The sequence below is a fragment of the Lipophrys pholis genome (genome assembly GCF_963383615.2).
Source record: "Lipophrys pholis genome assembly, chromosome: 1".
NCBI lineage: Eukaryota > Metazoa > Chordata > Actinopteri > Blenniiformes > Blenniidae > Lipophrys > Lipophrys pholis.
The window spans coordinates 52,094,098-52,110,514 of NC_137635.1; the positions used below are offsets into that span (position 1 = coordinate 52,094,098).

The following is a 16,417-nucleotide window of genomic DNA, read 5'->3' on the forward strand; positions in this document are numbered from 1 at the left end:
ACAGTTACAACTGTATTTTACTGACGGAGCAAGAAAAATGTTTCCATAAAAAAAAAAATATGTCCACGGCGGAATTTATAGTAAAAAATAAACTACGGCCAGAGCTGAGGAACAAATCACGCTCATTGACCTTCCAGTAACATCTGGACATGGATAAATAAATGCCTCTCATGCACTAGTACCACTTATATATTCATATATTATTCTTATATATGTGACCTATAGTCCATAAAATATGCTATGTACATTTAAACAGCTCATCAGCTGCAGGCGTGTATAAATAAATAAATTTGATAACTGGTTTGTTTTTATGAACTTTAATCAACAAGACATTTTAAGTTTCACCAGCATAAACACCTTTAAAAACCTTCCTCCTTTGTTCCGATCCGACAGGTTTATGTGGACAAATTCTGTGCAGATGTAAACAAAATCAACTTATTTTAAAAGCTTTAAAACTCCTTGTTTCACTGTGTTGTTATTTTTTTTTAATCTTGCAGTCAGAGCTGTGAACCGTCGACGCGGCCTCCGCATCGTGAACTCTGGGATTAAGCAGAAACGAGCACATGTAGGCTCCACGAATAAATAAAAGAAACCAGTAAAAAGAAAGAAAGGAAGAAAAAAAATAAAAGAGGATAAACTTATTTTTTTTTTTCCCCCCCTCGCCCTGCACAAACAGCTTAGTATTGGTGCAGTGCAGCCTGCAGAGAGCACCACCCTGCCAAAATAAAGATGAGCTGGGGCCTGTAGTAAAGGAGACGTCTGCCATGGGCGGCCCCTGAGATCTAATCAGAGGGCTTAATATCCCCCACAGCGAGGAGACCTTGGCCCCTCAGCCCCCTCAGCCCTGACACCCCTGACGCCCAACCCGGCTCAGCGCTCTGCTCAGCTCCGGCTCCACGGCCAACAAACTCCACAAACTTCTCCCTCTCCCTCTGTCTGTCTCTCTCTCTCTCTCTCTCTCTCTCTCTCTCTCTCTCTCTCTCGCGCTCGTTCTCAGCAGGGAGAGACACAATGGCCAGCCACTGATCCTGTTTGGATGTGGTTTTGGATTATTTCTTTTTCTCCATGTCCTCGTTTTAACCCTGGAGGAAAGACTCTGTTCTTCCCCCCTAAATGGGCAGCGCCACGGCATATTTTATATGTGACTCATGCTGCCAAATGCCAATGCATTTTCCCTCCGTTGCCCATTTTTGGCTTATCCCTCCATCACCCGCCGCATGCTAATTTGGCAAAGCAACGACGGAGACGATGTAAGATGGTAAATTATTTGCAAACAAACACGTGAATTACACTTGAAAACTTCAAAAGGTGCAAGTCTGACCTGTTCAAATGAGCTGATTTCCGTCGTTGAGTGTCAAACACGTTATTACCACGCAGCTTCTTGATTGGTTCATGTGGCGCATTTTTCCACTCGGAGGAAAACCGGTCACACCATCGCTGCATCCATTGACTTTCGACACATACAAGTTTTTGTTCAAAGTATCGGTCCGGTATCGGTTCAGTATCGGTCCGGTATCGTTTCAGTATCGGCCGTATCAGAAAGAAACTCATCTAGTGGTCGTAATGTCGTGGCTGATCTGTCTAAAGCCTTTAAATCTTTTGTATTTATGTCTGTAATAGCTTCTTGGACCAGCTGTCAGCAGCTACTTGCATACATAACCTGACAAATGCGCGGCTGATTAAATGCATGTCTGACTGGAGCCGCTCCAGAAGCGCGTGTAAACGGCGGGAAACAGCTAACTTGACATCTCAGTTGTGTTTGGCCCTATTGTACAGAATTTGAAGGCCCCCCAAGTCTTGAATCCATTTTTATTTTTGCTGTATTGACTTTTTCCTCCTCCAGCCAAAGACATAATGAAGGCTTCCTGCAGCTGCTGTGACCTGCTTCTGTACAGTATATGCAGACAAAACACAGAGAAGAAAAACACCCATTGTTTATCAGCACATTTCTGTGCGTGTCCCCCACAAGGAAAATTGCTTTCGGTGCGCAACAGAGGCGCGGATTCAGGCGCGAGCCGAGGCCTCGACCCCGAGCGCCGATGTGACTGTAAAAGCGGCGGATGGTGTCCGCCCTCACGTGGCGGCGTGGTCGTTAGTTTCAGAAATGGGCCGCGCGGTCGTTGTTTGTTCATTAGAGGAGGTTTGTTCGTTTTCTGGTTGACATGCGGCCGCGCTCCACAGACAAGCTGTCGCCTCGGCATTAGCAGTCGGAGAGCGTCGCGACCGCGTCGCGTCGTGTCGCCGCGTCTCCCTCCGCCTCCCCGTCGAAAACTTTTATTTCCCAGGTCAGGAGTGTGACATTCACTGAAACCCAGTCTGCACGGCTCAATAATTAATAACGCCTCTCCCCCGGTGGGCTCAAAGTAAAGTGGGACACGTTAAAGTTGCAGCGGAGTGGGTGAGGTGGGCGAGCTGCAGCCGCCTCCTGCAGTCACCTCACCTTTCTGTGGCTGTTTCCCCCCCCCCACTCCCCCGCCTGCCCCCTCTGTCGCCTCGTGGCCCTCGGTGCATGCATTAGAAGAAAAGTTATTTTCAGCCGTAAGAAATTCAAATGAAGCCCCCACATGCTAACTTTTCCGGAGCATCCAGACCTTTGAGATTAGACAGCCATCCTTAAAGCACAAGGGTCCCGGATAACAAACGGCACGTTTGAAGTGCTCCTTGGAGAATGCACTGAAACACACACATTCACACACACACACACACATACACATTCACACACACACACACGCGCATGCACGCCGCCCCCCTCCCTTTTTTCCAGCGTGGACTGTGGCTTAATTAAAGCACAAACGTATGGTATATGTTTTAAGTGCCAGCGAGTTGTGTGTTTATGTGACGGTGAATGCACTCCAAGTCTGCATGAATAAGTAGTGCAGCACCATGAATATTTATATTGTCAATATAATTAGCGATGTAGACTAATGGAGGCCATGTTTTGCACTTGAAGCCATGCCAATTTTTGCGGTTGTTTATTTTTATTTATTTTTTATTTTTTTCCCTGGCTTGTTGTCCCCACAGTGGCGCTAAATAAAGAGCATCATTATTCCCCAAACATTATGCATTCGCCGGCTCCATTGCCAGGAGTGTGACCACTCCAGTGTTACGGTTAACATCTGAATCGTACCCATTTTTTTTAAAAATCCAAATATATATATCTCATAACAATGTTTTGCATGTGGGATGTTAATAAAGAGCTCATTCGCTTGTAAGTAAATTGTTTGGTTTCCCATTTTATGTAATCGGTATAAAATTTGACGCAGGAAAAGAGAATTTACTTTTAACAATACGAAACGAAGCACCTTCATAGTTAAAAAGTCTTCACATAATCGACTTTTTGATATTTCCAAGTAAAAAAAAAAAAAAGTCTTGCAGTCCTTTTAATGTCTTCCTAATATTATCAATGTCCACACAGTGTGAGACATAACTGTCGACACTGTGGGGGGGCCAGTTTGATGAATGATTGAGTCATTAAGTTCAGCTAACAGGAGGAAGATGCTCTATCATCTGGATGATAGTGAAGTTCCATCTTTTACAGCCGCTCTCCAGCTCTTCGCATTCATAAAGTCCCAGATTCACAAACACTTTACAGTCACTGACATCTTACAGCTAAAATAAGTAATTATTTGTGGCACCGCGTTCCTTAATATGGATTTTGTACACTCTGCTTTATTTGGGAGGCTTTTGTACTTATATGTGAAAAGAGTGTTGATTTGAGCGTCGCGTCAAAGCTGTGAAGACTCGCTGAGATGAAAGTGCTAATTGAGATCGAGAAGCTGCGAGACAACAAAAATCACGCGAAGCGACTGGAAAAAGCTGGAATCCTGCGTGCAAACTGAAGCACGGACTGAGGAAACGGGCGCAAAACTCAGTTTCGTCCACATTGGGCCTAAAGTGGGGCAGAGCAGCAGAAACGTTCCTCAGGAAAGCTCCTTTGTGTCGGTGGAAATAAGGAACAATTAATCAATAGGGGGTTACGTTTAATTGATCACATTTCTACAAAACGTGAACATTGAAAAAACAAAAAGTTGAGACGCAGGTCAGTAGAACACTGCAATGTTCATGAAATCAATTCCAAATGGCCGTTAGCAGCAGCTGGCTAAAGGAGGTCCTAACCTCACATTAGACTTGAAAAGATTCGATTTTCACTCTCAAACTCTTAGTTGTGTTTTCAGTGGAACCTGGCAACCCGTCATACAACACCTATCCAACATTACTATTCACCCAGAAACCCGTCTATCTTCTCTAGGTCTCCTTCCGTTGTTTTTTCCTTTTACTTCTTTCTCTTACTTAACTATTCACGTCTCAGTTCTCCTGTCCAATTCTGTTTATTTATTTGTTTTTATCTAGTTGTGTCTTGCACTAGGTTTTTATTAACGGGTGTGAAGGGATAACGGACAATCACGGACTTTAGTTCGGATGGAGAAGCAGATTGGGCTCCACTGATTCAGTATTTATACTCTGTTTATGTTTGTTGTCTCTAACGTTGAATGACCCTCTTACTTTTCATCCCATCCATTTATACACATTGTTCTTTTGTCCCAAAAAAAAAAAAAGTGAAAACGCTAATAAAAATATAAAAAGAGTAAACAAATGGCAGTTACCAAAGGTCGGATTACACATTTTGCAGGCCACTTTTTGCCCTTATGTTTCACACCGGCAGTGCAGACGGAAGTCGTAGTCCTTTATTAGCTGCAGTAATAAACATTTTTCCAGGTTCTCCTTCTTTTTTTGGATTTTTTCAACAGACCATGTTCAGTCCCATAGATTTATTGCAAAAATGTACATAATCAATCAATTATAATCACACAGTAGAACTGAATAACACTCAAAACATTCACTAATACACCCCCCCCCACACACACACACAGAACCATTGCAAACTCCACCTTGGTCACACATCCAACATTTTCAGATGTGTAGGTCACTCTGAGGGAACTTAATCCTTTGGACATGTTGAAGGAAAGGACCCCAGATATTACAAAATTTATTGGATAAGCTCATAGTTGGGAGCCGGATCTTTTCCAGGTTAATGAAATATAGAACGTCTCTTATCTGGCAAGTCTGGGTCCCTTCCTTTTCAAATGTTTTCTTGGAGAATGCGCAGTTTTAAAGATGGCCGAGCTAACGTGCACGTCTCCCTCTCTGTGTCTCAGTGTTTGTCCAGGCCAACAAGCTCCAGCAGCACATCTTCTCCGCCCACGGCCAGGAGGATAAGATCTACGACTGCTCGCATTGCCCACAGAAGTTCTTCTTCCAGACAGAGTTACAGGTGAGCGCCTCGGGCGGTGATGGGGCAGGCGCGAGTGGGGAGAGGGGCGGTGGGGGAGGGGGGGCGGCTTAAAAAAATTAATAAAAAAAGAAAATACGGGGACCGCTAATCACACATGACAACTTAACAAACACTAAACGCGGCGCTCCGGCGATCCCCCTCCTCCATCCCGGCTGGGACGGGAGACTCAGAAGGAATTATTTCAGTCCGTTTCCAAAACTCATTTGTGATGTGCAGATATGATTTGATTTGCTTATTAGACCAGCAGAGCACTAAAATATCTGGAATTAGAGGATTAGCGGAATGCTCGTTTTTGAAGAGGTAATTACATACAGTGCCGAGGCAAAAACACAGTTGAGTCAATACGCCTGCATCTCCCCTCCTAATCACAGAGGAGGCCCCGTGGCTAAATATGAGCTCCGTCCTCGGGGAGGCCGTATCTGCCCTTCAACAAAGTTAGCAGTTGGACTTATGAACTCGCAATGTTAGAGAGATAATCCATTTTCGAGCAATCTCTCTCTCCGGCTCCTTGGAGGACCTGGGAAAAAAAAAAGTAAAAAATGAAACAGACCTTATTATATTATTTCACTGTGGTGGTGTTTTCAAGCAGCTCTGTTTTGTTTGGGGGATTCTCCGTCGTACACATGGCACACTTCTCATATCCACATCTTTTTCTATTACCTTTTCAAACCCACATCATTAAAGTGCGAGCAGACTCTAACCGCCGCGTTCAATCTAATCAGACAAATTATGCTTAATTCAGCGAGAGAGAGAGAGAGAGAGAGAGAGAGAGAGAGAGAGAGAGAGAGAGAGAGAGAGAGAGAGAAGCACTGACCCCCCCCCCCCCCCCCCCCCCCCCCCCCCCCCCCCCCCCCCCCCCACATCCACCTCCAACTCGGATTAGCGCCGTGGCGAGTGAGCAGGTAGCCAGAGGATGTATCCGGGGCTCGGCCGCTCATTGATCGCCAATGATTTTCATATTGAGATTCAGGTTGTAAACACAGAGGCGGGCGTGCGCCAGGAGGAAGGTGAATGTGATCATTATCTGCTGGTCATTTGAGCTCCGCAAACATGAATAAAACAAGTCCTGGTCCGCCGACTCGCACAACTCCGCCGCAGCGGAAGGTTACTCCACTCCACGAGACTCCGCCGCCAACATGGCCGCCACCCCCCCTTTTCCACTCATTTCCTCCCGTTTTCATCTCTCGTTGGTTACAAGTGTTCTCTCCTCAGCCCGAGTTGTTGCAGGTACGCTGTAAACAATCCCAAATAACCTGGGGATGTTTTCCCACTTTTATTTATTTCGTTCCTTTTTTGACATTTTTTTTGGGGAATGAAGTGATCTCGTCCTCCCGGAGGTGATGTTTCATGCATGATTATATTGTTTTACTCTCCGTGTGAAGAGACAAGAGGCGAACATGAAAGGACCGATGGCGCCGTGTTGTGAAACAGGAGGGTTATGAAAGGAGGAGCAGGAAGGAGCTCGGGGGGCGGGTGGGGGTGGTGGGGGTGGGGGGGATCATTATTCTCAGACGGAGCGTGAGAGCACGTCGCACACAACACGTTCTGTACGCAGAACGTATAGCGAGACCCGTTAGATAAGCAGCTATCTCATTTAACTGATTACGAAGCAACGCGACGGAGTCGCCGTCAACAAAACATCTGATCAAATAAGAAGGGAAATAAGTTTCGACATTTCAGTTGGAATCAGGGAGTCACTCATTCGCCTGCTTCATATCCTCATAAACTGCCTTCAAAAACATCGTGAGAGCAAATCGGATGCTCTTTTTTTTTTTTTAGTATTTGAGATCTAATTAAAGTAGTGGTCTTATGTCGTTGGCGGTAGAATCAATAAAATGCTAAATTAAGTAACTTGTGAAACCAAATCAAGTGTATTTGTCGGAAATCGGCAAATAGTGTCTCCCTGTTTAAACGTAGCCGGAAATCTTAGATGGTATAAGTGGGGAAAGTCCTCTTTTTTTGTGTGGATTTCCTATATAAGTCACCTTCATGACAGAAATCCAAAAAGGATCTGTGGTTTTAACTGAGTGAGATGTACTGAATGTGTTATAATGATGAATTTTACTCCCTTGGAAGATATTTACGTTCAATAAGAAGCTAAATCAAGCAAATGTTTTTCATTCTCACACACACATAACGTATAAACATACATTCATCATGTACTTTTGTAGATAACTTAGTAAGCTCAACTAGAATGGAAGATTTGTGTCAAATATCTAATTTAACTAATTATCTTAACAAAGTAGCCTCGAAAAACATCATCAGAGCCAATAGGATGTTTACTTTTAGCAACTTTGGGTGTATTTTTCATCTAATTTAAGTATTCATTTTATTTTGTTCATGGCAGATTAAAAACAAAAAGTTCAATTAAGTGACTTTTAAAACCAAATCAAGTGTATTTGTTGGATTTGGGGGGGGGTAACTTTACACTGTATAGTTGGAAAACGTGGTAAAGGCCTCTGCAGTTACCTGAAAGCAGTTTTGTTTTTCTTTTTGTGCGGACGTAGCATATAAACACCTTTACAACACAGTGAAACACACGTGCATCGCCTTTTTGTAGATACCTTGGTAAGCTCAACTAGAACGTAGAGTTTGTTTCAAATATGTAAATTCACCGTGTCGTAATGATGAATTATCCTGACAAACTAACCAACATATTAACTTGAATAAGATGATGATTTCTAGCAGCTCTATTGAGTTTGACTTGGAACTTCGCGCCCTCATCGGGGTCCTTTGTGGTGTTTTCCCTGTAATGCAGAAGAGTGTGTTTTCATAATAATCCCAAATTCTAGATTTCCCAGAAAAAGCCGAACTTTAAACAACTTTTTAATCACTCTGTGGTCTAACAAAGGGTTAAACACACAGTATCCTGCATTTTATATTAATTCAAACTGAGTTGGTTGCGGTGTCGGACTCTTATTCTTTTAAACTCCATTGCATTTTCTTTCACTTCGGAGTGCGCCTCTTGAACGTCTCCTCGTCTTTCTTCCGACGTCTGAAGTTAAAAACCTGACAAACAGTGCATTCTGGAGGCTTGCATTTCAGCCGCGGTGTTGTTGCGGTTGCCATTTCCCATGCATCACACTTCAAAATGTCTGCCTGACACGGAGGCGGTGGTTTGTCAGTCCGTGTGAAGTGGAGCTGTCTTCCAGCGGCGAGCGCTCGCTCCTCTCTCCGAGTCCGGGCTCCTCTTCGCTGACACTCTGGCCCGCGCTCCGGCTGCCTGGGCTCCTCATCTCTCGCAGTAGTCGGAGGGGTCAAAGGGCCGGCGCAAGCTGGGAGACGGGAGCGGCGAGAGGGAGAGCTGCCACGGCAGGTAAAGGGGAAGCAGGAAAGATATTTTATTAATTTGCTGCTGAGATCCTGAAACAGACCAAAGGCTGTGACAGGTATCCAGCGCACCGCCCGCCCCCCCCCCCCCCCCCCCCCCCCCCCCCACCCCCCTCCGAAGTGAACTCTACCCTGCGAGGGGCTAGCCAATTTTCGCCAGCCTGTCGAGATGGATGATGGGAGAGCATCCGTCTAATCAGCCCTCCCAGGACCCCCCGCCCAGCCGCCCCCCTCAGACCGGCCAGATTGACTGACTCCTGGGCCTGTGTGCCCCAGAATCCAGATTCCAGAGGAGAATAATCTCTCCTGCTCTCCTTCCCTTTCTCTCTCGCAGACACACACACACACACACACACACACACACACACACACACACACACACACACACACACACACACACACACACACACACACACACACACACACACACACACACACACACAAAAAGCAGTGAGATGCATAGACCACCATTCCCCTGGAAACCCTCCAGAGGACTCCCCTCTACCATCACACACTCCCTCTCCCTCATCCCATTAAAATATGGAGCAAAGTCTAGATATTTCATGAGGGGCTGATAGGGAGGGCAAGTGGGCCGGCTGTGCAGCCCTCTCTCTGACCCTCATCCACTGCCCACCCCTCCAGCAACCTGCAGAGCTTCACTTCTTACTTCCACCTAAATCAGCCCCCCCTGCTTCTCTGTGAAGACCGCTGTCTGGCTGTCTCCCCGTCCGGCGTCCGGCGTCCGGCCTGCACCCACCGGTTCTCCTTCCAAACACACAATGTGCAGATTATTGAACTTTTCAACACAAGTTAAAGAAGTTCACACACCTGAACTAAACGTTGATTGATGTGAGTTCTGTAAATTATTCTATATGATGAAAAGAAACTACGTAATGTGACTTTCTAGTCTCAAGTGATGAGAATAATTGATAATAAAGTGACGTTGTACTGTAATACTCCTACTTTTGGCTGTAATGCAGTTTAGCTTTAGTTCGTTTAGCTTGTTACTATTTACTAAAGTTTGCTGCTAATTCCAAACACTCATTGTCTTTAGTTCATAAATCAACTTAAACTGTTCACAGCGATCTAGGGAATTTTATTTACAGTCGTAAGAAACTAGAAAACTGCGTCATGAACGGTGATTATCAGTGGTTTTTTTTTAAATGAACTCACCGTCACTGGATTACTTTCACAGCTAAAGTCCGTCTCAACACGTTTTGCTTTTGCTTGATTGAACTTTTTCCATATTTTGCATCCGTCACGTGTCGCAGTCGCAGTAAAACACGATTTGTCAAAGCAAAGTTGGGAAAAACATCAGTATTTGTCAAGATGTCGCCCCTCCTTCAATAATTCAAACAAATTCTTGGAAATGTTCAGCCCATCGCTGAAAACTGGCCTGGTCGAGGCGCGACTACGTTCCAACGTGTAAGAACTGTTTTGTTTTTTTAAAAGAGTTTGAAGTAAACTACTGTTTGTAATTTGTTTTTAAGCAGGAATAGAAAACGAAACTCTACAAGAGGCTGTAGTGAACGTTAACACGCGGCGTCGCATTAGCACGGAAGACATTCTGTTTAACAGACACAAGTCTGTCGAGATGCAGGCAGGATTTCAGATTGCACTTTATTCTGAAGGAAATTTCTGGTTGTTTTATAAAACAGGTTTTGTAAAAAAAATTTTTTATTTAAGTGCACTGGATTTGAACCTTTTTCAGAGTTTAATCGCTTTTCGCCTTTTGGCTGATCACATGATAATAAGAAGAAGAAGAAGAAGAAGAAGAAAAAGAAGATTGCAGTTCTATTAGTATTGCACTTTACATTCGTGAATCTCAAAGTGCTAAAAACAACAATATAAACTAAAAGTAGCATTTTAAAACATTTAAGAAACAGCAGTAAAATCAATCAGAGCTGCAAAACAGAAATGTTTTTAGTCTTTTTTTAAAACAATCAGCAGTTTATTAGTTCACTGTTTATCAGTTGCTACTACTAATACTACTGCATGCGCACCACTGCCACAGTAAATACTTCTTCTGCACATGCTCAGTGGATGGACAATAAGAATGTTTGCCTCCAGAGTGTCTTGACTCACCATTGTTAATGTACGTGTGTGTCGTTTCATTACAAAAACAACCGACAGCGCCAGCTGGTGGCCTGGCATGCGAACTACATCGATTTCAGCGTTTCGTGTGGTTTCCATGTAAACGGACATCATTTTCAAATCGTTTTCAAAACTTCTCTGAAACGAAAACACAAAAATCATGCAATCTCACTTGAAACGTCGCGTAAACGAAGTCTGAGACGGATCAGTCTGAGACGGATCAGTCTTTGTCCGAACAAGTTTATTTATCTGTAGACTTTACGTCCAGGAAAGAAAAACTACGTTTCCAGACAGCGAAACAGCAAATTAGACCAAAAGTGAGCATGTTCTCACTGGACCAAGTAGGAATCATCTCACTTGGTCAAGTGGAACCACTGCTTATACTTTAAGTAAATTGTTGACAGTCTCTTGTGATTTGTTGGTTTTATAATCCATATTGACACAAAACCAACTCCTGTGTCCATTTTTGCCACTGCGATTTTCACCTTCTTTGTGGTTTCATGTTCACTGACACATTCTGTCTACACTTTTGCGAAACGGAAACCACTTTTGTCTCCGCGAGTCTTCGTCTCCGTCGTCGATGTAATTATAGGTCGCGATGCCGTTAGTAATTACTCCCATTGGGATCAAGCGCGTGACCCCTGAACGAGGATATGTGTGGTTTTCCTCATTCGAAACGGCGATCTAATCATGTCACCGCCTTGCGAGCGTCGTGACAAAGCGGCGACTGTCTTTTGACCGTGGGACGGGTTCGGGGAGAACGTGCAAACCTTGTCGATGTGACTCGACAGTGCGAACCACTGCTCCACCGTGGCGCTTGGTGACCAACGTCCCCTCAGATGCAGCCGCCGTCCAGGCCGAGGAGAGAACGGGGAACCGCAGCTCGCCTGGATCGATTAGTCAGATTCAGTAACTGATGGACGTGCGGCGCGAGCCGCGGCTTAAGTTGGACATCTCTCAAGTGCTGCGTGGCGGCATTCGCTCCCGACGTTCTCCCTCCGAAGACAATGGAGTCGCACGGCGGCGGCGTTTCCCACGTCTCTTATTCCCTCTGTTCTCGGTTTCATTATCATTCCAAGCGACGCGAGATTGTAAGTCATGTGTTAAGTGATCGGCGGTATGAAGGACGGGGAGGGGGCGCTACGACTTCTCCCATCTCCTCAGACGCCCGCAGGACACGTACCTTTAATTGGAGTGTCTTTTTAAAAGGATTCCTTCAAAGACGAATCCGAAGCTCGGCGGCCTTAATGAGTGCTGAAAGTGACAAGAGCACATCTGCATCATGTTCTACTTCCCCACACAAATGAGATCCTCCTCTCCCCGTGTGATAGCCATTATTGCCAAGCTGTGACCAATTCCGCTGTTTTAATTAAGCATATTTATAGGCTGCGCGGTCACCGGGTCAGCGTAAACAGCTCCGTGTGTCATCATGTCGGTCCGAGACGGGAAGGAGGGCTCCAACACTGATACTCATGTCCTTCTCTCATAAAGGAAAGATAAAACGCCAGCAGGAAGCATGTCGTTTTCTTCTAACTGCATTCCAACAATTGACTCAAACGTGTTGCGTTTAATGTGAAATCGCCTCCACATTTTGTATTTATTCTCAATATTTCAACCATTTTCTGGAACTTGCCGAGCTAAATATCCACATTTTGTCTTTTTCTCTTAAAATTTTTTTAATTTGACCCACCAAATGACACTCTAAATTAAACATTTGTACTTTACTATCATGATATAATTTTATTTATATAGTTTTATTTCAATTAGTTTCGTATCCCACCACTATCCACTTTTAATCCCACCATTTGAAGATTTTTCGTATATTTCTTTATTTCATAAATCTTTTTGAAATCAGCTTTTTTATAAATTTTATACAGATCTGTTGATATTTTGACAATTTTTCCTCAATTTCCCAACTTTTTTTCAACATTTTATAACTTTTTCAATGTGTTGTTTTCATTTTGGTTTCTGTGGTTCTATGTCATCTATTTTTTCTAAATGTTTTCAATAATTTGACTCTTTTTATTGACAATTTCTCAACAAATTTATTTTGGTTGACAAATTGTTATTTTCAGTATTTCAACTTCGACTTAAATGTTAAGTAACCACTTTTTTTTGCTGTCAACGTAATTTATATATTATTTCTCTACTTTTGACCTAGTTTCAAATATTTCCAAATTTCCGCAATTGAAGTTCTCTACAATTTGGTTTATTCTCAATATTTCAACTGATTTCCCCACAAAATGAACTTTGTTCTTATTTAATCTTAACATTTGAAAGTTTTTCTTCTACTTGTTTATTATTTTTATTTTATTTTTACTCTTCATTATTTATTTTGTGACTTTTCAACATTCAAGTTTGTTCTTTGCCATTTAATTATTTTCTCAAAATCCTGGTAACTTTTTACAATTTAAAAAAAAACCTGTAATTCTCGACTTTGATCTAAAAACATCTTATGAATATATATATTCAATAATAATAGATTTTGTGTGTATTTTGTTGTTAAAGTAACACCAACTTTATTCCCAACTATTTCAGTTTACTTTGGACATTCTCATTCTATTTCAGATAATCTCAGATTACAGACATTACTATCAACATTTTAAAACAATCAATAATTTGAATAATTCTTTAAAAATAGTCATTATTTGTTGTTTTGCTCGTAATTTGCCATTTCCATTCCACGTCACCTTACCAACTCTAAAATGACAATTAACTTTTTTTTCTGTAGACTTATTGACTTCATTCTTCAGATTTTCACTCATTTCTTCAGATTTAGTTTCTAATCTCAGACTAAACTAATTTCTATGAATTTTGCCTCTTTAAACAGTATTTTTCCGCACTCGTCTCCTCACAAAGCGTTGGATGTGACACTCCTCACCACGGATCACAGAGGCTTTATTCCCCCCGAAGAGTTGTTTTATTTTCTTTTAGTATGAATTTTTAAACATGCCCCCAAAAAATGCCCTAACTGCCCCGAGTCCCTAATGTGTCGCGCAGAAAAGCAAAGCTGCGTTGTTTGTCCCAGAGTGGCTCTCAAACACCAAATTTCCTGTGAATATCTTGATCTGCCAACCGTGACAGCTCCTCACGCTTTTAAAAGACTCACATATATATATATTTCCTTTTATATGACAACTTGTTTTCTTCTTCATCACCCCAGGTGCTCGGGATACTGTCACCATTTCAAAAAAAGTTTGCACCACAAAATACAAGAACAATGAATCAGGGATTTCAAAAAAAAAAAAAAAAAAAGAAGAAAAAAAAGGGAATAGGAGGGGGCTTGTGAGGCGCCGTCATTAATATTTCAGCTCATGTATAATTGCACTGTACACACGATGCTTGTGCACTGTAAACGGGGACAAAAACACCCTCAGATGAGGAGATGTGGTGTTCTAGTTTTGTAGGTGGATCAGAATTAGACAGCATGACAGACCTAATGATCCTGGGAGGATTTTCTCTTTTCTCACTGTGTGTTTGTGTGTATACATCCGTGTGCGTGCTCCTCGTATTTGTCTTTGTCTGCGACTCTCCCCGGGTCTGATATGTGCATGCAAACACATCGTCTGGAGGGAGACATGACAAAAAAAAAAAAAAAAAAAATCCCAGAAGCCTTTGAGCTGTTTGGTTTTTTTCCCCTTTTTCTTTTCCTCTGTTGCACCACTGGGGAAAGTTAAATCCAAACAAAGAGGAGGCGCTGCGATCCATCACCGGATCTCTCCCTCAAACACGTCTCCTTTACTTTTTCTTTGTCGACTTTTTTTTTTTTTTTCGAAACTTCCTTAAAACGGCATTTAAAACACTTTCCCAGGAAATTCACTGCAGGTTTGATTTAGCCTCCGAAGTGATTATATTTTGATATTATGCTGTTGATGTTAACAAAATGCAGCAGAGGCCAAAATACACAGCATCATAATGATTATTCCACATTTAAACATCACAATATTACCTGCAGTCCTTTACATCATTTTCCAATTCTTCCCTTTTTCATTGGGGAAAAACACGAGGTGTTGAAATGTTTCTTCTCTCGCCGCAAACAAATACCAGGTTCGATTCTGGACCTGAAGGCATTTGTGAGGTTTTAATGTATTAGGAGAATAATTTAGATTGATGAGTAACTATTGAAATTGTTTGTCTATTAAAAAGTGGTTCGATTCCGGGCTTTTAGATTTAGGCTTTTACTTTGAAGTGATTACAGAAAGTGATAGGTTAAGTCTAAAAGCTCTTTCGTCAATGATGTAGTTTTATCGGGAGCTATTACAATTGTTTGGTCAGCGTCATCGTAGTGTAGTAGATAAATTCTGGGCTTTTTCTGTGTAAAGTGGCTTTTAATTTGAAACCACACCTCTTAGTTTGAAATGTGTACAGGAAGTCTTATTGAGATGACTTGCACAGTGCTCTGTTAATGATGTCTTTTCGTAAATATTTAAATGTTTTGGCTATTAAAGTGAGCGTCCTGTAATAGTTGTGTAATGGTTCGATTCCAGGCTTTTGATTTAAAATCCGGGGTTTTATTTTGTAGTGGTAACTATTTTATTTGTTTGGTGTCATGAGTCAGACTTAGGAGATTGCAGTAGCAGCGTTTCAGAAACGTTGCCTTTTCCATGGAGACAGTCCGAGCATTTTCAAAAAAGCTCCACTTTGCAAGCCGTTTTTAAGACAAATGCGTGCATTTAGAATCACATGAAATACTTCAAGAACTTCTGAAATTTGCCATTTGGTTCTAATCTCAACACTGCCCCCACATGGCTCCCGCTGGTACTGCGTCATTGAACCATATCTGGAAGCTTCTTATCGACTAAGAGAATTTTGGATGAAATGAACATAAATTCCAAATTGGTTTTCTCCTTGTTCTCCCGTTTCCTCCCACAATCAAGGGTCATGAGGTCATTTGGTGACTCTGGATTGCTTGCACCATTCGGACACAAGACCATTCACGATGTTTTCCTAAAACCTGTGACAACATCTTTTTTTTTAAATCTATTAAAATGTCATTAAAAGCAGACAGTAGACAACGAGACAGAACAAGAGATCAAATCTAAAGCAGTCGACCAATTGTCATTTTAACAGTAGCTATTAAAGTCGTATTGACAGGTGAGCCACTCTGTTATAGAGGTCACCGCTCTCAGCGCACTTTGTGAGTTTGCATGTTCTTCCTGTGCACACACGGGTTTTCTAAACAAATTCAGCCTTTACTTCTTCAACTAAACACCCACTGCTTTTGTTAGCCTAACCAGACTGATCGTTGTGGCATATTGGAGACTTGTTCGGCGTGTGCCCTGCCTCCTTCCCCTCCGCACCCCTCAGATCAATCCTGTATAGAATACGAACAAACTCAGGCCTCAGAATATCTCCAGGTTCGTGAAGTGGCGTAGCTGCGGCGGTGGGGGTGGGCGGTGGGTTGGGGTAGGCTCTGCAGTATCCCTAGTCAAAGTCTGTCCCTGACTGAAGTGGTTAAATGTGAGAGTAATTGTGTTTTGTTTCTGGGACTGACATGTGGAACCCCACGGACTCCATCTCCCTCCCAGTGACAGGCAGAGATCCTCCCCCCTCGCTCTGTCTAATTAGAGGATGTAGCCCAGGGCTCATGTCCCAGGAAGACCCATCCCCCTCGCAAGATGACTCCCCTAAGAAAGCCCTTAATTGGGTTCTTTAGTCATAGTCTTCATTTTGGCTGGAAAGGCATCTGTGTGTTGCTAT

At 42.8% G+C, this 16,417-nt stretch overlaps 1 protein-coding gene across 6 annotated transcripts in view; it reads left to right on the top strand.

Annotated features, from left to right (window-relative positions):
• Positions 1–16,417, top strand: part of LOC308117159 (zinc finger protein 521-like) — a 142,295-nt gene that overhangs the window by 114,994 nt on the left and 10,884 nt on the right. For all 6 annotated transcript variants that reach the window (XM_080475856.1, XM_080475857.1, XM_080475853.1 and 3 more), the window contains one exon: positions 5,157–5,272. In XM_080475856.1, coding sequence (XP_080331982.1) covers positions 5,157–5,272 — 116 coding nt within the window. The remainder of the gene's footprint in view (positions 1–5,156; positions 5,273–16,417) is intronic.